The sequence below is a fragment of the Phaenicophaeus curvirostris genome, chromosome 2 (assembly GCF_032191515.1).
Source record: "Phaenicophaeus curvirostris isolate KB17595 chromosome 2, BPBGC_Pcur_1.0, whole genome shotgun sequence".
NCBI lineage: Eukaryota > Metazoa > Chordata > Aves > Cuculiformes > Cuculidae > Phaenicophaeus > Phaenicophaeus curvirostris.
This window is the reverse complement of record NC_091393.1, coordinates 3539284-3564089: the sequence shown is the minus strand read 5'-3', so window position 1 is coordinate 3564089 and position 24806 is coordinate 3539284. Positions and strand designations below refer to the sequence as shown.

At 38.3% G+C, this 24806-nt stretch overlaps 1 protein-coding gene across 1 annotated transcript in view; it reads right to left on the bottom strand.

Annotated features, from left to right (window-relative positions):
- ASCC3 (activating signal cointegrator 1 complex subunit 3) overlaps positions 1-24806 on the bottom strand; it is a 277171-nt gene that overhangs the window by 225658 nt on the left and 26707 nt on the right. Inside the window, exon 5 of the mRNA XM_069851132.1 lies at positions 553-673. Within this exon, the coding sequence (XP_069707233.1) occupies positions 553-673 (121 nt within the window). The remainder of the gene's footprint in view (positions 1-552; positions 674-24806) is intronic.

Below are 24806 nucleotides of genomic sequence, written 5' to 3'. Positions count from 1 at the left end.
TGTAAGGATATATAAGTCCACCATTACTAGCTTCATTAACACTTTTCTAATTCGATACACTGTGATCATGCAATGGGTTGCATGGTGCTATTAGTCTATGCACACAATTTGTCTTCTAAAACCAAAAACTACAGTATAAAAGCTGAACCCCTTCCCCATCCATCCTTAAACTTCACTGCATTTATTTTCAGAAGTGGTTGTGACTTCTTTTTCTCCCTAAGGTCTGCATTTGATGACATACAGAAGTAGAAAGCAGGCAAGAAAGCAGATGAAAAATAACAAAAGATTAACTTATTTCCAGAATAACTCATTAAAATAGACGCAGTGCAACTGGTAATATGTTTAAAAATTAAACATGCCCATAGACAGTTGAAAAGTAAATAAATACAGGCAATATGTATTTGTTTCCTCTGTATGATGATACCATGATTTCTTTGTCTAAGCCTATTTCAATATGCCCCTCCACCCCTTTTTTGGTTGTTTGAAATACAACCGAACAGTTAGAAAACTACTATTTATCTGGTTTGGAATAAAAATTCTGTAGTCACTCACCTTGCAGAGTCTGAAACTTGTTATCATTTGGACAAGTCAAAGATCTTTCCAGAATCAAAGATCTGTTCTGTAGGAGTTTCTCTATGAGTTCAAAACCTTCAGGGCCTAGCAGTTCAAATAACTACAAAGAAAATAAAGTCATAAGTCATTGTCCAAATTACTGTAAATTTATAATTAGTACTGCAATATTTAAACAAATGAATGAACTTCAATGCTATGTAATTCAACCCCAAAGGTATCATTGCTAGTATTTAGACAGATTCACAATTGCATAAAGGGAAAATAATAGAAAAATTTCAGTTTGAAATATTGAAAATCAGTGAATTTTGCCTTTAAGTAAAACTCCACCTCTCTAGGAGATTCTTGTATAAAATGTTACTCCTGAAGACTAAACTTTACACATCTGTCTTTATCATTACATAAACTATCCTGTAAATTTATTTCTTCACAATCTAAGCAGATAAACCAAGACAACTAAGGCTTTCCCATAAACATCAGATAAATACGAAGTTGTTCTCATTCCAGTGAACAAGAGAGATAGCTTACTGCATTCTCACAGTCATATCACACGTAAAACCCCTCAGATGTGGACTACAGCAAGAATTTAAAGAAAGAGAACACTAGGATCAACTTCAGTCTACACTACTTGCACATATAATGCCCTGCGTGTGTGTATGTACAACTCAAACACATGATGTAGGTGACGTACACCAGAGCAGAATTCCATGCCAATAAACACTATTTTGGCCCAAATATTCTCTTAGTTAAATGATTCTTTTACACGTCTTATGAGGAGTGGCTGAGGGAGCTGGGGTTGTTTAGCCTTGAGAAGAGGAGGCTGAGGGGAGAACTTATTGCTCTCTACAACCACCTGAAAGGGGTTTGTAGAGATAAGGGTGCTGGCCTTTTTTTCCAAGTGACAGAGGACAGGACAAGGGGCAACGGCCTCAAGCTCCACCAGAGTAGGTTCAGGCTGGACATCAGAAAAAAAATTTTCACAGAAAGGGTCATTGGGCACTGGCGGAGACTGCCTGGGGATGTGGTTGAGTCACCACCCCTGGAGGTATTTAAAAGATGGGTGGATGAGGTGCTGAGGGGCATGGTTTAGTGGTTGATAGGAATGATTGGACTGGATGATCCTGGAGGTCTTTTCCAACCTAGTGATTCTGTGAAATTTTGTACTAGGTTAAACATGGCTCCCTATTTAAAGATCCCTTTTCTACATAACACTGTTTTTAACGGAAAAAAAAAAGCCTAACCAAAATATTTAAAGCAATATGTTATCAATTATCAGATTTGTTCATACTAGAGGAGTTATCTACTGCTTCATAACTAAGGCATTAAGAACTATCACAGAACATTGCGTTTCTGTGACAGTACCATTCTTTATCTTCTCATTTGTTCAGAATCCCCAAAACACGTCAGAGTTTCTTCTATAAGGCTTTCTACCATTTCAGAAAAAAAAATTGACACGCATTGGATTTTTTAAGCATTATTTGCAAAGTAATTAACTAATTGAAAACAACCTGAACTTGTATAACAATAGACACCATTAAAGATGCGCAACTGCACCCTATGGTTACCTCATGAAAACCAGTATGAGATGAAGACCAAACACCACTTGTTGGGAACCAGTTTCAATAAAGTGAATGCCACGTCTGATATCTTTAGAAATAGAACACAATTTGCTTTCTTAAAAAAAAATAATCCTGTCCACTCTAAGAATCACATTTTTTAACATTAATAGCCACATTATCTAAATAATCATGGGCCAAAGTTTATACAAAGTAACCACCTCACTACTGTTATCTATCTTACATGGGAAAGCACGTAAACTCCGTAGTGACAGATTGACAGTATAAATCAAAAGGCAAGAAAGGAAAAATCAGTTGAGCTGCCTTATGCCTACTAGGAGAAATTAAGCCCCAAGGCACAGAAAACATGTGATCATGAAATGAAGTGGCCTTCTTTCGCCAGGACATAGCTGGTAACATAGGCTGAAGGGGCTGAACCAGCTGTAAATGAGTAAAATGCACAACACCCTCCTTCTAAATGCTGATGTAGTCCTGACTGCTGCAGTTTGGTCTCATGCCTGTTAGTTCAGCTGGAGGCACAATGCTGAGGTGACTGTTTACTAAAATTACTTTGCATGTTGATTTACAAAAAACAAACACATTACTCGTCACAGGAGGCTATGTCATTTTCTAACATGCAGAACAGGTTTCCTCATGACAGTGTTTGAGGTAACTGTCCTCTACAGAGTACGTCCATGAAGAATAAAACTCCACAAACAGAAGTGAAAGGAAAACAAAGTAACAATTTACATAAAATGGAAAGCTGCTTAAGAAAGTTATGAGGCAAACCATCAATCCTACTTACACTTAAACCTCCCCATGTGATGAAGCAATAACCCCCAATGAGCTTCACCTCTCCTTTGGACAAATACCTAGGGTAAGCTGCACAGAAATTCCTAATATATATTTCAGAAAACAAGAACTTCTTCAGAGGTTTTACACTGTTGAGAAAAGAATTTCAGATAAAACATTTTGCTTTTAAACATTTTGCTTTCTGTCCTAGAGAAGAAAAGGCAAATTGAAAAACTGTGATGCACTTCCAGCAACTTAAGTAGTTTAAAGAGTCTAATTACTATGTCTCATTCCAAACAAAATGCTTTCGATTAATCAAACCCAGGAGTTAGCAAGGTCATATCTAATTCAACGGTTCACAGGATGAAATTTCTAGCATTCACATGTCAAGTAGAAGCATTGAATCTAAGGAAAATAAGGCTGGGTACCGTGCTGATGACAGTCTAATGGTAGCTTTTAAAGAAGAAACTACCAGAGTAACATGAAGTTCTTGGAAATATTTTCAACACTTACCTAGCATCGTACATATTCCTACCGTTTGAGCATCTGCTACTCATCTCAAGTGCTCATTCCAAAAAAGGGGACAATAGGGAAATTTATGCTTGAAATAAAGGTGGTGCAGGTCTGGATGGCAGACTTGTTACTGGCACTTAAGCCTGGAACTTGAACGTTGTTAATGAATTCTCATAGCTGATAGAAAAACATTTACAATATGTAACATTGCATGGGGAAAAACAAGTAGTTCTCAAACCAATAGTTACCCAGATTATGACCCTTTCAGGTGAGCAGTCTTTTCTGCTAATATCTGTGAGGCTTCTGAGGGATAATTCTGTACTCAGTGTAGGTGCTAGCATTTCAGATTTCATACGTTATTACATATTCTAGCCTGAAAAGTCTGTTTAAGACCCTGAGAACAAGCAAAGGAAACTGGTGAACATTCATAGTTGCCATTTTATTAAGTTATAATGAGATAAAATAGACAGTGGGCAACAACTGGAGAGCCTGTGTGTCAATCAGTGGTTTTTTTGAATATCAGCCAAACTACTACATTCATTCAAGTCAGTAACAGATTTCGCCCAAAAGGCAACGCTGACTGCCTTCAAAAATAAAGGTCCCAGATGACTTCAGCTACTACTCAGTGACCATATATGAGTGTGATATACAGTCATTCATGTATGTTTGGATGATTTTTGTATAGGCAGTGGTCTTGCAGATAGACAGCAGTCAATCTGCCAAAGCACATTACAAGCAAGAAGCTGAAGCACCATGAGATGCACAACACAGTAAATTATTTCAAGCAAGACTCAGCCGATAAAAGTACATCTTCATTGCTGAACTCACAAGAGTTCAAGAGTCTGAGACTGAAATAAGATTTTACTCTGAATGTTAAATAGCTAATGTTCGCATCTCAATTCTATAAGGCACAATTTACAAGAAGCCTTGGATGTCCTTAGTGTGACCTCAAATATGAGGTACAGAACTGTGAGCGTTATTGTGATGTTATAATCCATCTGCCATAACAAAGGCATTTTCTTGATTTCTGCATCTTCTATAAGATGGGGAGGATCCTATAAATCTCAGAAAATATTTTGTTTTTCCAATGTGAGCAAAAACAAATTGGGAACAGTTCTTGCGCATTGCTTGAGTCTTAGTATTAAGTACTGCTCTGCAGCAATACATAAAACAGAAACTCAAATTTAGTCAACAAGTGCTTGGTCTCTGTATCGCTCTGTTACAGCCTAACAGTTGGTCTAGGCTACAGAGTACCACCTGCACAACTAACAGCTATGCTTGCACTTAGTGTGTTGTTTTCAAACAATTTTGCTTTACCAGGTACAGTTTTCAAACAGCTGTAAAAGAATCATCTCCATAACATGATCCCAAGTTTGTTCTGTTCTAGTAGCTCTGAAGGAACAGAGATGACTGCTTAATTTAAAAAAATTACAGGGAAAAAACAACATTTTCCTTGGGCTACAGGCTTACTGCAAAAGTGGTCTCGATATAATATCCAAAGAAAGAAAAAGTAAAACAAAAATCAGATTTTCTGTATTTTAGTGTTTCTTACAGGTTAATTTAAACACGACAAGCCAGACAATGCACAATCTCTTACCACTGTTATTAGAAACAGGTATTAGGTGCATGAGAGAGGCATTCAGCTTTCAGATCTCCTTTTTGTTTTTCAAACCTGGTATTTTTGAATACACAACCCAGCACACTAAGTCTACTTATACAGAAATTACCTTCCACTCCTAGGAACCCTTCCCACTTAGCAGACTTGCACAGAGCTTTACAAAGCTCAGCTTAACTGCACCTTCCTCACAGTGGCAAGACATTACAGCACTTTGAAACCGAGCTGCTAATAAACTACATGAATGCAAAATGCATTTCCTCAGTATAGAGGCCAGAGGAGTTTCATATTGAACCTCAGGAACCATGGGGACCAGATACAACAGAATGATGTGCCCACACTATGCATACTGGCATACTCTCTATTGCTGTATCTCTGTATCCATACACCATTATGTAATTTTGCTTCAATTATACACTAGTAGAAATAAATGAATCACAGGAAGAAGAATTCCAAAATGAGTATTAAAACATGGAAATTAATTTCTTAGAAGACTCAGCCTACAGGTACCAGTCAAGACTTACTTTAAATTGAACTGAAATCTAGAGTTAAAACACTGAAATTGATCAGTTACAGTGAAAAAAAAAAAAAAAGATAATTATTTTTCTTATAACAAGGCTCAAAAAACAACTACCAGATCGAAAGCATATGCTGATATTGCTTAATTGGCCTAAAAGAGTTGTCATACCTATTTAATCTCTTCAGTATTCTTCTTGTATGAAAAAAAAATAGCATAATCTGTCACAGCATAATTCTAAAATATTTGCTAGAAAGCTTTTACCAACTCCTTTTGCAAATCTGTACTAAAACTGCCTACCATATTCAACAGAGACAGGCACAAAAACGCAAATCAGCCTAATATTTTTAAGTGAAAATAAGTAGACTTAAGAGATAACCACCACCATCAATGTTTTAACACAGACTGATTAGAAACTTGCACAGATGAACTAATTTTGAAAATTTCAAAAACATGGCTACAAGGCAACTTCTAACAACTTTTCTTTAGCCTGAAGACTTTGGTAGTTTGAAATAATGTCAAACCCAGCTACAAAGAGCAGTCTACTGAAATGCCTTTTGCAAAGGAAGCCCTGAAGACCAATTTAAGCATAGAAAAACGTGCTTTTACATGATTTCTTAAACTAGTATTTATCTTTGGGAGTATTCTGCAATCAGCTTTTTATGAATTTCGAAGAAAAACAATAATCCTAAGATTAGATAATTACTGTACTTGCCACTTTCCTAAGCATAGGAAACAGGCAAATTTGGAATTACTGAATAAGTATTTGAAAAAGTACTAGACAGATGCCTGTGTCCCTACTGTAGTAATACAAATTCTTCTGAAAGAAAAAAAAAAAATCTATCTAAAGCGGCATAGCTTTAACCAAAGACAACAGATGCCTATTTCATTCTGTAGTAAGAGCTAACAACAAAGTAGATACAGGAGTAAGAAATTCTGACTTTATGGAAACATATATTTATAGAGGAAGTTTCTATATCAGAATCAAACGTCCAAGCCAATCTTTTTAGGGCTGATTATTTCAGATATTATATGGCAGTGGTTGGCATAGCATTCTTTTCTGCAAAAGACAGAATCCTGCAGATATTCTTAAAAGACAACAATTCCCAAACCTGACCATTTCAGAAGAGGGACTAAGCCAAGTAGAGTTGTTCGCCTCTGGTGCAACATTTCTGCTATCCTGAAGTGTAGCGATAACATAAGAAAATGCCAGAAAGCCAAGTAGCTAGTTCATGTTGCTTGACGGAGGTGGCTGATAAAGAGTACCATGAGACTCTAATATGGAAAGCTAGTTTTATCCCAATTAGGACAGCATTTAAGACACCCATGAAAAACTGCCAGACGCAGCTGTCTTCCCTTGGCAACAGGCCCAAAGACCCCATGACTTTGCTCATGTTGACCGGCCCAAGGCTGCCTGCTCAAACACCCTGGGTTGCCATATGGCCAAGTGGGTGAGAAGGAAACAAGACAAGTTTTTCCTGAAACACAGCCTTCTTTATTATTTTAGGTGCTTGTAGAAACGAAGAAAAAGAGTTTCAGTTAAGGAAACATTTTTTATCCTAGTTTTTCCAGCAGAAAAAGGTCTATCAAATCACCCAGCACGTAGCAGTACACAAGCTAACAAGTTTTAAGTCTCTGCAGCGACTTCCAAATGTGACAGAGAGACAGAAATTTTCAGAGATCTGAAAGGTTAAGTAGAAGGGACTGATCCATATGATTGCCCTCTGTGCCTCCTGCTCCTAACCTCTGTCTCGTTGCAGTCTGAGCATAGTGGCACTCGCACGCACCCGTGAGCCTGCTAGTAATGGACCAGCACATAAGCTTCTTCATTCAGCAACACTGCAGCAGACATGGGCTACTGGACACCACACACTCGTGAGCGGCAGGAAACCTGGCCCTCTGACTTCTGCAGCTCAAGCAGCTGTAGATTTGGAGATTCTTTTGAGGCGTTGCCCTCTTTCCAGCCTTCCAAAAAATGATTTCAAGGAAAGTGATTTTGTGTCTAGTTAATGAGCGAACCTTACTCTTTCAGATGTCATCTGACTGCATTTCTTGCAGAACTTGTAGTTTCTTATGTCTCCTTGTAGATGTGAAAAGAACTCAGCAAAGAAAAAAAAATAAGGAAAAGTTCTATCCACTATAGGCTGGCTTGCTCTAGAAACAGATCTCATTAAGTTTAATGATATATTTAAACTGATTCAGAAGTTATCATGAATAGATCAAGCCTCATATCACCTCAAAGATACAACCAGCTTTCTCTCAGTACAAAAGTGAAGTAAAGAAGTTGACAGGAAAGAGGAAAAGTTACTGACAGGAAGGAGAGGGACAGCTCTTAGCACCAGGATGAAGCCTAGCATCTCTTGGCTCTCACTGTGCCTCTTTAATCTTTTCTTAAGTTCTGTCCTCAAAAACCAGCACTCAAACACCATTCAATTTGGTTTCTTATGAAGGGAGACAGCAGGCCTCTGTTTTCACAAAAAGACAAAGTTTCCTATCGTCCTTGGGGTTTCAACAGTCCTTGGACATCCACAGAGCTGTACGCTTCTGATTCTGGTTTAAAAAAAAAAAATGAAGACCACAAACAGAAAAGGAGAAAACTGCATCAAAAATAACTGGATTGTTTCCTCTATATGAAAGGGGAGTAGATAAGCTCCATGGTCAAAAATAGCAAAAGCCAAGCTTTTTGTTGCCTGAATATACATTTTTTAGTAATTTTAATAAAAATTACAAAGACAGGAATATGAGCTTGAAAGGCCAGTCTCATGCCAAGTTAGAAGCTTTGATGAGAAGATAAAGATAACACACCACAGGGTGATCCACATATGCCTGCACTTTCCTATAACAGGTAGTGCTTTTATGAACAAGGTAATGGGGAATAAGCTTTATAATGTTAATTTGTTAGGGCTAGAAAGCCCTTTTACTGAACAAAAGGAAGGGACATTTGGATGCTTAAAACCAAATATGTTTTACAAGACAAGTTGCTTTGACATAAAAATATGTAAGGTACACACAATGCATTAGGAAAAAAACAAATAAAATTACATCAACATATCCATTGAAAGTTTCCATGAGGTGTTGCAAATACATAGCAATGAACATTTAAATCAGCTAGTTTTAAATCAAAATGGATGTTAAACAGTAGCTTTAGAACTGTTCTCTCAAAGGAGCTTCACAACAAGAGGTTATCCCACTTCTTCACTGATTTTAACCAGGAAGTAATTTATAAGGACAGCTTGAATTTTATTTTCTTCTACACAAACAACTTCCTATAGTAAACTTGCATGTGACTTATGTTAAGAGACAAACCTAACAAATTAACTTTTAGTAAACAGTGTTAAATGAAAGTAATACAAGGGCAACAGAAATTCAGTCTGTTCTTAGGAAAGTTCCATGGCAAGTCTTCTAAATTGTTCAAAGACAAAAGAGGAGCCATACTGAATTCAAAGAGGTTTGGAGATGAAGTTTTGGAATGACTTCCAGAAGGACATAAGCAAGTAATGACAGGATAGAAAGTAGGAGGAATGTGAACTATTAAATAAATTACTCTGGTTATGAGCACTTCCTTTACTTTATTATGTCACAGATATTTGGAAAAAGTGCTAGATATTGTTTTTCCACATTTTATAACGGAATTCTAAACTATGATACCAAAGCTTGGGATTCATAACCATCTGCAAGCATTCAGACAAGGTTCCTAGATAGGTTTCCTAAATTTATAGCCAGGTTTATGATCACTACTAGATTTGTATGATCACTAGTAGGGCTAGTTGAAGAGATCTCCATGAGTAAAAGATGAACACTTCTGGAAGTCAGAACTTCCATTTCTTTCTGTCATCAAAAATAAGCCATTTATAACTTTAAATGCCTTATAAAGTTTTTAGATAATACTTTAACTATCACTTCAAACTCTGTTCTGTATTGCAAGAAAAGATACCAAATGAATGATGGGTCAGTAATAATGACAAAATATTATCAATAGTAGAAAGTATGTAACAGGTACAGTCCCAATACAATCTATGACAATGCCCTTTACTTAAGACCACTGATAATCTAGCTATGCCGTACATAAAAGTGGATACTAAATATTTATTGAAATACTACTAATAATAATCACCCAATCTTTATTGAATAACAATAACAAATAACAGCAACAACAACAATAATAACACAATCCTGATTCTCACGATCTGCTTAAAGCCCTTATAGGCAACTGAATTTCCATGTCCAAATGGAGCAATTAGGTAACTTGGGCATCTCATAAGGAGACACTGCTCCGCGTTTAACAGTTCTGAGAGTTGATGCTCATGCATATTTCTTTTAACAGTGAAAATTGCTCAGCTACTGCAAAAGCTAGACTAGCACTGGAAACAAGCTTGCATAGAATCTGAAAGTTAACCAAAACTCTTGGTGAGATTTTTCCTTGCTAAGAGGAACAGCCAATATTTACAAAACATTTGTTTTATGCTGCCAGCGTACTGCTATCCCTTCTCTCTGAGGGCACTTTCCTGCAAGCCACAGTCCATTGATGCATCACTCCCACACTAAATATGTTCGTACTACTGCTACGTCTTCGGATCAAGCTAGACTGGCAATTATTTTTTCCTATTTCATTTCCTCAGTTTTCTATGCCTTGTTTAACATGCTATTTCCTATATGGTTGACCCCCTGTGAACCCTTTTCCAATTATTTTTAGCACCTCCTATATACAGTAGTGAAGAAATCATCTTCTGAAACTGTTTTCCCTATCAATAGTCAGTCTATATTAACACATTCTCCGCTTAAGATAAATTATGAAGTGTACTTGTAACACTGAAAAGTATCTGTCAGTGCTTATGACGAAGGTATTAAAGATCTTTACAAAGGGATATAAACATGCAAATGTTGATGTTTTTGAAATATGTTCAGTCAAACCAACATTTTCTACTTTTGCTTGTTTTGTTCTTTACTTAAATATCTACATACATGGATACACGTCTTTATATTCTCAGCATCTGCGTTTTTTAAAAGAATGTCAATTCAAGTAGCATGTTAGGATATTTAATGTTTAATTTGGTTACTTTGGGTAAAGAGAGTCAATAGACTCCTTATTACAAAATGCCACTTGCAAATCACTTCATTCAACTAATTTCCACAGTTTTGTTTTGTTCTTTAATGAACTTAATGTTAACAAAGAAAGGCTTAGTATTGGCTTCTACATAACAAAAAAGTACCACAATTTTTTTGCCATTCTTCCATGTAGTCTGCACAAACCCGATCTCTACAAAATTTGGGCTTCAATAAACATTGCCAAGTAATAAAAGACAGTATTATAACTACCTATATAATATACTGTATTTATATTATGTATGATACATAGTAATATAAGATGCAATATAAGTACAGAATACTTTTGTTGCTTTTCTGCAGAGTCCATGCCTAGCTCCAGCATGGCATTAACATGCTAAGTTCAGAGGCCTGGAGGACTACAGCATGACAGAAGTATGCTCCAGAGATGCTCAGTTTTGGCATCAAATATCCAAGATTTTCCCTGCATTAAAGTATTTTTGAAAGCTGTTTCACAACATCTTTTTGTTTCTTATGATAAATAACTAAGTAATAAATGTGATTGCTCATAAAAAACAGTCCATACCAAGCTATTTAGTCAAAGTTTTCACGACAAAAATTATGTAACATAACTCTATTTTCCACTTTGAATAAAAAAGATGCAGTACGACTACCCTCTGTTCACATGAGCATTCAGGTTTTGCTAAATGTTTTACAGTTATTACAACATCTGCTTATATCAGTTGTTCAAAACTATTTTATTAACAGTGTAAAATTCATTGGATTAAACTAATTCAAACTATTAAAGGGCAGTTCACTAGCCTGTAAACAGATATGCAGTTCTTATGTGGGGAAAGTCTCATAAAGTCAACAGCAACATAACATTGAAGCCCCTCTAAGTGGCAAATTTTTCCCAAGCCAAGTAGAAATACACACTTGTGCAATCCTATTTTGTAATGTTGGTGGCTGTACATATAAAATATCAGCTATACATAGACAGGGCTTAGAAATCACCTCTGTAAAATAAGTTGAAAACATAAGCACAGACTAAGACAAGTTATAAAAACAAAAACCTTTTGAAATCAAGGACAAGCCTCCAAATTATTTGAATGATGCTAATATCTTATCCTAGAGATTTTTGTCTATGCACTTATACATTTAATTATTATTAGATAATATTCAGTTTTCCTATTCCTTTCACTTTAAACAATGACATCAGCCATTTCACCGCTGACTTCAGTTTCTGGCTAATTTAATTTTCTCATTCACTAACAAGTTGTACTGTTTACTCATGCCTCAGTACATTATGCTATTTATTATGTTTCAAAAGCGCTTCCCACCACATTTTCTAAGCTTATATACCACAACTATTTCTATTGGCCTCAAGTTCTGCCAAATTGCATTTTGGCATCTCCACTTATTAATGGCTTGAAGAAAACCTGCAGGGAAAACAGCAGCCTTGTGCTGGGGCCTTTAGAGCACCCTTTTTTTCTGTTTCAGATGAGTTAGAAAAGCTGCAGCTGCGAGTCTTAAGCCTCAACAGAAGAGCAGCATCTTATAAAGAAAAGCCAAGCTTTGGCTTTGACAAGGAACAGAGAACCTTCTGGGAGCACTGAAGCACATGCAATTAGACTGATGTGCCGAGACAGCGACAAGTAAAACCGAGTTTCTAATAGCAGAACATTCACGTTTGATATTTGGAGGAGCTAAGCATTTGCAATGTCCAATATTCTCTGCTTCGTAGAATGCCAGATGACGCTTTATGTCATATTTTGCTTAAGAAAAGTACACATCTACTTTCACACCTGCACACTGCACTTTTCAGATGGAGAAGGTCAGCTTGTAACTAGGGGAATGGCTGCACAGCATATGCAAACAAGCTCCACTTGCCTTCTGAGCCAAGCAGAGTATTAGTCAAATATTGAGCCAGAGCTGATTGCACCACGCACAGATAATACAGCCAGTTCTTCTAACGCATCTCTCTTGGAGCCCGCACAGTTTGTCAGAAGAATGATCTCAAAAATAGCACCTGAGCACCACACAAAGTCTGCAAAAAATGAAATGCCAAAGCACTTTTCACAGTCAGTATTATAACGCGAGCTGTGAAGAGTTCAGAGCTCTTAATGTAAATTACATCTTCATACTGCTCAGGGACTCACTTTCAATACAGACCTGAGAATTATTAAATGAATTCAAGTTTAGAAACGAGAAGTAATGTTGCCCAGGTTATCATATTTTTTGATACTAACAGCTAGAACATACAGTTTTTATTTGTAAAATGTAATATTAAAGTTCTGACCATTCTTGAAAGCAAGCGCAAAAAGTAGGTAAATACAGAGACCAAGTGGAGTGTGTGCTATTGACAAACAGCACATTACGTCACTAGCAGGAAACAATATCTTCACACATTTGCTTAGTTTTATTCTGAAGTAGTGTCGTTTTGTGCAAAGCTGATAATGCTTTTCCATTTGCTTACCTGAAGTAGTGAGCAAATATGTGCCACCTGTTGGAATTCAAAATCCTTTTGTAGCTGGTTTGCATTATAAGCTGTTGACCTTTATTTCAATGCCATTTCACAATGTTACATTGGTCTTAGGTTACACTTGAAAAAATGTAAATGTTCACATAAATAACATTAGGCCTTTAAAAAGTATTAAAAATTTAGTCATGTGAATTAAGACTGTAAGTATTTTAAGAGAAAAATGACCATTACAGATTACTATTTAATGCAGGAAACTTCATAAATGATTTCTCTGAACAACAAATGCCTATTATTTATAGATACTTAATTTAGGAGACCAATTTAGCTTGTCTGAAATCAAGGTCACTTTAAAACATAACTGACAATACTTGCAACACAAGGAATATTTACTTTCTGTATACCATATTTCATTAAGTTATACATATGGTTAAAATGTAAATACTTAAAAGGCCCACTCCACTTACCTATTTTGAGATTCTACTAAGAAGGAACAAGAAGATTTTTAACTTAAAAAAAGAACATACAAGGGTAAGGGATAGTTACACTATAGTTGAACTATAGCTCACTCTGGATTTTAATGCAAAAAATTCATCATGAAAAAATGAATACTTAAGTTAATATTGAATTAAGAGAAAAAACAACAGAATAATTTTCTCCAATTACTGCCATTTATTCAATTGAAATGAATGAATCACAGAATGGTTGATATAAGAAGGAACCTCTGTAGATGATCTAGTCTCCAGGATTGGAGACTCCACAACTTCTTGATCACTGTTCCTGTGTCTGACCAGCAGAGTGACAAAAATTTTTATGTTTATATGGAACATCCTATATTTCCGTTTATGCTCATTGCCTCCCATCTTGCCACTGGATATCACCAACAGTCTAGCTCCATCTTCTTCCCTCTCTCACCATCAGATCTGAACAGATTAAGCCAACCCGGCCTTCCCTTCTCCAGTCTGAAAACCACAACACACTCAGTTTTTTCTTGTATGTTAGACATTCCAGACCCTTCATCATGTCTGTGGCCCTTTGCTGGGCTCAGTCTCCCAACTCATGCCTATACTGGATCACAGAATCACTAGGTTGGAAAAGACCCACAGGTCATCGAGTCCAACCATTCCTATCAACCACTAAACCATGTCCCTGAGCACCTCACCCACCCATCCTTTAAACACCTCCAGGGAAGGTGACTCAACCACCTCCTTGGGCAGCCCATTTCAGTGCCCGATGACCCTTTCCGTGAAAAATTTTTTTCTGATGTCCAGCCCGAACCTCCCCTGGTGGAGCTTGAGGCAATTTCCCCTTGTCCTGTCGCCTGTCACTTGGGAGAAGAGGCCAGCTCCCTGAAAGCAGGTTGTGGAGAGGAATAAGGTCTCCCCTCAGCCTCCTCTTCTCAAGGCTAAACAAACCCAACTCCTCGTAAGACTTGTTCTCCAGCCTCTTCACCAGCTTTGTTGTTCTTATCTGGACACGCTCCAGAGCCTCAACCACTCTACACCTTTCAGATTTTATTTGTACATCTTACTGCTCAAAGCAGGGCAATAAAACACATAAAAGTGTGACGTTAATTAAGAAAGTGAAACATTTAAATAATAGCTACAGATAGCTGTCATTGTTTTTACTCTGACTACTTACCTTCCTCTCAGTTCTACAAGAAAAATGAAACAAGTATACTTATCAATAAAATAGTATTAACAATAGAGTTAAAAGAAATTTAGTTGATGACATGTATTCTCCAGAATGAGAGGCAAGTACTGATTAAAGCCACCCTGGAGACACCTTTTTTCATGATCAGCCTATCATGTGCAGTACTAGCAGAACTCCAACTAACTGCAACTAAACAGCTAGGGAAAAAATGTATTATCTGTTGACTGCTGAAGGCTATTGTTTCCATTCTGATCAGAATTAACAATACTGACCAGCCATGGTTTATGGTGAATGATATGTGCAGTGACTTGCAAGTTAAAGTCTAAGGCTTCTACTCCTACTGCCAAATCTGTCCATTATGTTTTACTTTAGGCATGAACAAACTCAAAAAAAAAAAAAAAAAAATCATCACTGCAGGCAGAAGGATATACAGTTTTCGAAATGCAACTTAGTTTTCAGGTATAAAGAAAAAACGTTGAAACCCAAGTTTCTCTAAGTCAGCAGAAGACTTTATAATCTGGGAATATCCTTTCCTTATTTACCTGCAATCATCATTTAATAAAAGGTTTACATGCAAGTTTCCTGCTTATAAGGAATTGCCTATGTTTCCAGAAGGTGATGGTGCTATACTAGATTTGACTAGGTAGATCTGAAAGACTTCTTAAAAGATGACTACCACGAAATAAAACAAAACCAAACCAAAAGAAGCCCTCATCTCCTGCTATGTGTTTCTTTTATTTATTGGTTCACATCCCTACATCAGGGAACAATTTTCATGTCTTTTGCTTTGAAAGCATCGAGGCCTGTTTTCCATTCTGAGTCCCATGGATCAGCTGACTTCTCTATCTAGATCCCTCAATGTAGCACAAATTTCCCTTTTGAAAGGGAAAAGTTGACACTTAATTATTAAGAATGCTATTTACTGACTTATTACTTCAACTAATTCCAATATTAAAATTTAAATTCAAATTTGTCTCTAGCTAAAGAAATATAATTGATTTTGGATATAAAGATAATGTAGTTAAGGAGAAGGAGTAAGAATATTAAAACGATCACACCAAAACTAGGAACAAAATTCAGAGATTTCAGTGCTCTTGCAACTTGAGTGCAAGATAATCTTTCACACATCCTCTAAACCTGACACATTGTAGGTCTGGGAGTGCACACCTACATGCAATAACACTGAGGATAAGAAAAACATAAATATAATAGGAGAAGAGTTATAAGGATATATTTTGGAAAAAAAATAAGATATGCAGGTATGTGAAAAGTGGCATGAATGTAGCACATACTAATGATACATCACTCAATCTAACACTTCACTAATCTAGAAAATGAATAAATAGCAGTTATCTCATATCTGGACTTGATTTCAAACACTGCAATTTTCCACATGAGGATTTGTTGAATTCATGAAGATGAGAGTTAACAGAAGAATTAAAAGTTGGCAAGGAACTGCCTGAAGAGTAAATGAAAGGAAAGGAAGTGTTGAGAAGGTGTAGCATCATCTGGAAAAAAGTTACAATCATTTTTTTGATGCTCATTTTTTAAATTGGTATAAAAAAAAAGAGACAACAAAGGTAATACAGGAAAAGTGATCATGAAACCAGTCATGAATAAAGCTAGAAAGCAGATAACAAGGGTTCATTTTAACCACCCAACAAGACACTGAAGCAGTCTTGAGGGGAGAAGTTGGGACATACTTTCCCACATCCTTTTATTAATGAGCCTTCTTTAGTTTAAGATACTGCATCACTGACAGAAAAGGTCCCTTCTAGATTCTGTGAAAGTTTAAATAGATTTTGCTTTCCTTTATTCTTCTGTACTTCTTCTGCAGAAAGGTTGGTGGCAGACACAGAGGAGCTTCCTGCTAGTTCATTAAATTGACAAACTAGTTACGTTCCCCTTGTTCTTGATCCCAAGAGCATTTGCAGGTTTGACTAACAAAGCATATTGGCAGACAATTGTGGTGGGATTAGGATAGGGCAAAAGAAACGATGTAGATTAACTCAAGCGGAAAAAAAAAATCATTATATTGCCACCAGTGTCAAAGGCAGCTGAAGAAAAGTTACAAGCAGAAGCCTGAGCGACAACAAAGCTCCACATAGCAGAGTCTGGGGAAAACCATCTAAAAACCTGCTGCTACATCAAGCATTCAAAGACACACCAACACCACACCGAAAAAAAAATCCCACTTAGTGAAAGAACAAAGTAATCTATTAGCTTCCATTCTGAAATATGTAGGAAAAGAACCAAATTTCAGTAAAAAAGCTGTAACCTTCTGGCTCTAATGATGAGTATATTACTGGATAGATCAATTAAGGAATACATACAGGAAGAGGTCCTGCCCAATTCTTGACTTTTTTTTTGTCTTTTTGCCCTTTTACATCATATAAAACCTATATTTCACAGCTTGTACTCTTTTTTGATTTTAGGTCTACTTTGATTTAAAAGGAATGTTTTTGACCCTTAAAGGAAGGATTCAACACTTTCAAATGCCACATTACTACCCCTTGGTCTCTTACTGTAGTTTTTATTACCTAAATGTTCGCAGCTGCTTATGACAACAAAGCAGCAGCCACATCTTACTATTTTGGTAGCAATAATTAATAATGTGTTATTCTTAGAAATTAAATAAAAAGGAACATTTATTTCCCACAACAGTTTGCAATACATCTGGATTGTATTTAACTGATAAAAGCCCTAGATGCTATAGTTCAAGTATGAGCATACATTACCTTTTAATGTAGAGAGCTGGAGATAGTCACAACTGTAAAGCAGACAGAAGCAGCCTAAACAGTAAACTTCTTGTGTCTTATTTTATAGGCAAATATAAGTATCATATGTATATACGTAAACATAGGTACTACTCATATAATATGCAAGCTACAACTTACAATGTAATTTTCTTCAAACAGTTCTGTTGTTTCACACCATAATCTACTGTTCTTTTAGTTATTTATTGAGCATTTAACATTATTTTGTCTGAGAAATATCTAATCTAATCTGCTGATTGATACTAATGTTTTTTAATTTTATTTGTCAAGGTTCTTTCCTGGGCCTGAGATAAATAAATTGCAGAATATCCCATAATCTTTGCAGTATAAAGTAGATCTTAACACAATTCCGATTGCATTTCCTTTCTTCTGCCTCCAGTTATTTTATCTCTATAGGAAATTTCTTCCTGTTTTGTTGTGATAAAGGGATAATGAGCCTCTTCACTAGTGTAAAAATAGACATAGGTTTCTCCAAAATAAAATTCAGAAAAGTTATGCAGATAAACTCTGACAAGAGTTCACAGAAGAAAGTGACACATCTCTGAAAACTGCACAGCATAATCAAAGAGGGACTGAACTCCTAGTTATCCTAGGAGAGGTTAGGTGGCAAAGTTTTTAAAATGCTCTCAGATGCCTCAAGTCCTAATTCTGAAAAAGTCATCTCCTAGAAACTGAGTTCTCAAATCAAGCAATGCACTATGTACTAAGTTTCAATAAATAATAACAACTAAAAAACCCCACACTATTGTTATTGGGCAAAACTCTAGAGTTTGTCATCAGCTTTTTCTTTCTTCTTTAAAATAACAGCCTTATTATCGCATCATTACCTTTTCATACGCATTAACAAAGTCTGACAGAGTGAAAAGCATTCTGCAGTAGCTGTAATTTAACTTTACTAGACCTTATGTCCCCAATGAAAAGCACGTGTCCCAAAAACTTTGAAAATGAGTTAGAGCTCCCATATCACTCCTAGCGTAAGAATCAATTTTCCTCTAATTAATAGTCACTAGTGATGTGCCAGATAAACAAACTGTCCCAAAGGAAGTACGGAATAGTCTTAAATAGTGAAAACAAAGAACAAGGTATTTCTTCTACTTCACCAATCCCTTTAAACATAAGCTATGCAGTGCTGGAGAAACAAGCTCATTTTAATACCTTGTAGAATTTATTAAGCAGATAAAAGCCTAACTAGCATACATGTATGCACCTATATATACACTACAACCCCCTCCCTGCCCCAGGATGTCACCTCTAAAATGATCTAAAATCATAGAATCGTAGAATAATAGAATAACCAGGTTGGAAGAGACCCACCGGATCATCGAGTCCAACCATTCCTATCAAACACTAAACCATGCCCCTTAGCACCTCGTCCACCTGTGCCTTAAACACCTCCAGGGAAGGGGACTCAACCACCTCCCTGGGCAGCCTCTGCCAGTGCCCAATGACCCTTTCTGTAAAGAATTTTTTCCTAATGTCCAGCCTAAATCCCCGCTGGTGGAGCTTGAGGCCATTCCCTCTTGTCCTGTCCCCTGTCACTTGGGAGAAGAGGCCAGCACCCTCCTCTCTACAACCTCCTTTCAGGTAGTTGTAGAGAGCAAAGAGGTCTCCCCTCAGCCTCCTCTTCTCCAGGCTAAACAACCTCAGCTCTCTCAGCCGCTCCTCATAAGACCTGCTCTCCAGCCCCTTCACCAGCTTTGTTGCTCTTCTCTGGACACGCTCCAGTGCCTCAACATCCTTCTTGTGGTGAGGGGCCCAGAACCGAACACAGTACTCGAGGAGCGGACTCACCAGCACTGAGTACAGAGGGAGAATAACCTCCCTGGACCTGCTGGTCACACCGTTTCTGATACAAGCCAAGATGCCATTGGCCTTCCTGGCCACCTGGGCACACTGCTGGCTCATGTTCAGTCACTGTCAACCAGCACCCCCAGGTCCCTCTCCTCCAGGCAGCTCTCTAGACAGACTTCTCCTAGTCTGTAGCACTGCACAGGGTTGTTGTGCCCCAAGTGCAGGACCCGGCATTTGGCCTTCTTAAACCTCATGCCATTGGACTCAGCCCAGTGGTCCAGCCTGTTCAGATCCCTTTGCAGAGCCTCCCCACCCTCCAGCAGATCAACACTTCCACCCAGTTTAGTGTCATCTGCAAACTTGCTAAGGGTGCACTCGATGCCTTCATCCAGGTCATTGATAAAGACATTGAACAGGGCTGGACCCAGCACTGAGCCCTGGGGAACCCCACTTGTCACTGGCCTCCAGCTGGATTTCACACCATTTCCCACCACTCTCTGGGCCCGGCCATCCAACCAGTTTTCTACCCAGGAGAGTGTGCGCCTGTCCAGGCCAGAGGCTGACAGTTTCTCAAGCAGAATGCTGTGAGAAACTGTGTCAAAGGCTTTACTGAAGTCCAGGAAGACCACATCCACAGCCTTTCCCTCATCCAGCAGCCGAGTCACTTTGTCATAGAAGGCGATCAGGTTAGTCTGGCAAGACCCGCCTTTTGTGAACCCATGTTGACTGGGCCTGATCACCCAGTTCTCTTGCATGTGCTTCATGATAGCACTCAAGATCACCTGCTCCATGACTTTCCCTGGCACTGAGGTCAGACTGACAGGCCTGTAGTTTCCTGGGTCCTCCCTGCAACCCTTCTTGTAGATGGGCACAACATCAGCCAGCCTCCAGTCCAGTGGGACTTCCCCAGTCTTCTAGGACTGTTGGAAGATGATGGAAAGGGGTTTGGCCAGCACATCCACTAGCTCCTTCAACACCCTTGGATGAATCCCATCCGGCCCCATAGACTTGTAGGTGTCTAGTCGGGCTAGCAAGGCTCTGACCACCTGCTCTTGGATCATGGGAGCCTCATTTTGCTCCTCTAGCTCCTGGGTTTGTACAAAGACGGAATGACTTTCTTTACAATTAAAGACTGAGGCAAAGAAGGCATTAAGTTCCTCAGCCTTTTCCTCATCCCCTGTCACTGTTGTTCCTTCTGTGTCCAATAGGGACTGTATGGTCTCCCTAGTCCTCCTTTTATTATTTATAGAAGGATTTTTTGTTATCTTTCACAGACTTTGCCAATCTCATTTCTAGCTGAGCCTTAGCCCTTCTGATTTTTTCTCTACACAGTCTCGCTTCCCTCCTGTAGTCCACCCAAGAGGCCTGTCCCCTCTTCCAGAGCCCATAAACGTTTCTCTTCTTCTTGATATCACTCAAGATCTCTCTGTTCAACCAAGCTGGTTTTCTCCCCTGCCGGCTCTTTTTCTGGAACATGGGGATGGCTTTCTCCTGAGCTGCTAGGATTTCCTTTTTGAAGAGCTCCCAGCACTCATGGGCTCCCTCGCCCTTAAGGACTGTCTCCCATGAGACTTTGCCAACCAGCCTTCTGAAGAGTTCAAAGTCTGCCCTCTGGAAATTTAATGCTACTGTCCTGCTAACCACCCTCTTCACTTCACCTAGAACAGAAAACCTTATCATCTCATGATCACTTTGTCCTAGGCGTCCACCTACTGCCACATCCCCCACAAGGCCTTATCTGTTCACAAACAGCAGGTCCAGGAGGGCACCTTCCCTTGTTGGTTCATTCACCAGCTGTGCAAGGAAGTTGTCTTCCACGCACTCCAGGAACCTCCTAGACTGCTTCCTTTCTGCTGTATTGTACTTCCAGCAGATATCAGGAAGATTGAAGTCTCCCACAAGAATGAGAGGCATTGATCTAGAGATTAACCCCAGCTGTTTATAGAAGAGCTCATCAGCTGCTTCTCCTTAGCTGGGTGGTCTGTAACAGACTCCCATCAGAAAATCTACCTTCTGGTGGGCTCCTCTGATTTTAACCCACAGGCACTCAATCTCCTCATCACCACAATCCATCTCAACGGTGTCCAAGTCCTCCCTTACAAAGAGGGCTACCCCACCTCCTCTCCTGCCCTTCCTGTCCCGCCTGAAGAGTTTGTACCCCACCATAGCTGTACTCCAGTTATATGAGTCATCCTACCACGTTTCTGTGATGGCAATGACATCATAGGCTACTTGCCCTATGACAGCTTCCAGCTCTTCCTTCTTATTCCCCATGCTGCATGCATTGGTGTAAATGCACTTCAGCTGAGCTGCTGAGCCTTCAGCCCTCTTAGAGGGAACAGAGTTTGTTCCCAGTTGCCTGGTAACTGGAGTAGCTAGCACCAGAGTGCCTGTATCTCCCTTAGCACCCCCAGGTGTGTTCTCCCCCACTTTTTGTGTGGTGATGTACTGGTGGTCCTCACCAGCACACCCTCTCCGAATCTCCATTGCCCCACATCCAGGCTCATTCCTGTCTAGCCTGGGCTCAACCCCCTCCCCCTTCACATCTAGTTTAAAGCTCGATTTATGAGCTTGGCTAGGTTTTTAGCAAGGGCTTTATCCCCTCTAGGAGATACACGTCTCATCCTTAGCAACAAAGCCTGGGGGTGTGTGAGCCACCCCATGATCAAAGAAGCCAAAGCCCCTCTCCTCACACCAGGCTCGGAGCCAGGCATTAATTGAATTCTTCTCCTGACTTCCAGCTCCTCTCTATTTAGCCTTGGGATGGAGCAGAATACTATTTGTGCCCCAGAGCCCTCCATCATTTTCCCATTGGCCCTGAAGCCTTCCTTGATGGTTTTGGTCTTTCTGTTTACTAGATCATTGTTACCAGTTTGGACTACTATCAGAGGATAGTAGTCTGTCTCATGGACCAATGCTCATATGCTTAATGTGAACTGGAATTCTGGTACGCTTTACTTAAGGTTCAAATTAAATTGTCTTAGAGAAGTCTACTTGCCTATATTCTCACCACCAGCATGCTCTTTTCTTGTTTAATAATAAATAGGCAGTAGTATCTTCCTAAATATAACATACCTGGCCATTGTTTCAAAATGAGAAAATGTGTTTTACAGATCTGCATTTTATTTACAAAGAACTATCATATCAATAGGTTCTTTTTCTGCATTTACAAAGAAAAAGAAAGAACTTTGCAGAGCAAAGAGATGTTAGCATGCATGCATCACCCCAACTAATCACAGATTTTCAGTATGCATGACCAATCTCATACTTGCTATATGATCTTTCATGGCAAATCTAGAGATTGTCTTCAGGTTCAAAAGTGCCACTTGCTCATAGTGATGCTACAAGCAACTTCTTGTAACAAAAAAAAAAAAAAAGAAAATCCCGAAGAGATGGCAAAATCCAAAGCCCAGAGGAAATTTTAAAGTCCTGATTACTCTTACTGAGAGCACAATATAAATGCTAGCTAGCCTTTAACAAAAGGTGACCAGGTTAAAATTAATCTTATACTGCTCTCCAGCCCCCAGACTGTGCAATGAACAATGAATTAATAAGATTGTTGCAAGGAAAGGCAACATAGAAGCTGGAAAAAGGAGAATAAGGAGCAAATGTATTCTTTTATTACTAAGCATTCTTAAAAATCAAAAGAATATATAGGTTTCAGATACTCCAGGGAAAAATCCTTTTTTTTCCTGATAACATAAAGAAAAGTATTTACACTTGCTAAATTATCTTCAGAAAGGTATGTGTACGTTGGCAGAGTAAAAAATTTTTTTCATATCATCAAATTAAAACTCCTGTAAAGCTGTCAAAACAGAAATTTTGCCAGAAAGTCTTTGTTCCAAAAACCAAGGGAGAGGAAGTATTTATTCGTGATCTACATGAAAATCCATAGCTTGCACTTTCTGCCAACTGATTCAGCAATCCATTACTAACATAATTTGGGAAAATAAAAATATAGTTATTTCTTCTTGTCTCAAGTTAAATGCTCCAAGCCTTTAGCATTTTACAAATTAAACTTAGGCATTGAGTACACATTATGTAGAAGTATGGAACTAGTTCTGCATACTCTGTGCCTATAACTGAAAAGTGTTTTGCTGATGTAGAAAAAAAAATTAAATCTGTATCTCTGTGCAACTGATAAACTTCAAGTCCCTATCAAAAATGAAAGTACTCTTTTTTATGCATCATTTGATGTGCAAGTTTCTTTACCTCATGTCCTTCTGAAAGACCTGTTCCGCCTTCTACTTTCATGGGTCTTCCCTCAATACACCCAAAATACGAAACTGTTAGCAGACATCCCTTTAAATTATCAAATTAGAAGTTTATAAAAAGAAATTATATACAGAAAATAGCTCAAAGGACAGCAAAACTGTGGCGTACCGATTACCAAACAAAAAAAGAATATGACCTCAACAACTATATCATTATGCGACAGACATCAATACACAGTTATCTAAACCTAAATGAAATATTGAAGACTTCTTCCTTACCACAATGTTTTTGTTAAGAAGAATAAAATCTGCAGCTGTAATGGCAAAACTCCAGCAAACATTGACTAAACTGTCTTTCACAGGATTGCCTATTCGTACCATCAGTTGTATTTCTGTAGCAAATTTTCAACATTTGAAGTCTTTCTGAGAACTTAGTTTTGAGAACTTGGGTAGTGGATGTTTTCAGGGGAGGAAAGTAGGGCAAATTAGGAAAAAAATAAAGTAAACATAACGGGAAAGTGCATAGGAAGAAGCAATTAGGAACTGTAGGAATTCTTTCCCAACCCTGTTCAAAACCAGTTCTCTTGCCTAGATTAATCCAGTCATCTTACCTGCACATCTCTTGAAAGCCTCTTCACCAGTCTTTAATCATGCTCTTCACCATTCTACCACTATGCTTATCCTTCAAATCCAGCCTCTCGGCAACTGTTCCTTCACCCCTCAAGCTTTCTCTGCCCTTCTTGTGACACACCCTCCTCCTTTCCTTATCAAAAGAAATAGAATTGATGACAAAATTTTTAAGTAGCACCACCTGCACAGTCCTTCAGTTTTCCTTCCAGCAACACGAAGGCTCTGAAAACAGAGATGGAACCTGTGCAAGGAAGTTAACTTTGGTTTGGCTTTGCAAGTTCTCACAGTTATATGGTAGGTTAGATCGGCTAACTGGAGGAAGAGATTATTTGTTATAAGTTACTAACGTATTACATGTTTGAATGTTTTGTATAGTTTTAGAACTAAAACATTGGACTAGCTGGAATAATAACTTCTAGCTGGCCTGTGCCTGGATACTTATGCTTACATAAGGACTTTTAAAAAGGCTGCAGTTAGAAAGAACTGGAAAGAATGTGACTGCATCTAATTAAGCCAGATAACAAGGACTAGTGCAATGATAACAGAAAGAAGAACCAGCTAGGACCAGATGCAACCTTGAAGGGATGTCCAAGGAGTTTAAGACAGCGTGCAAGAAGGAGAGTTGAGAAGTTCACCATGAAAAAGACTGTGAGCCT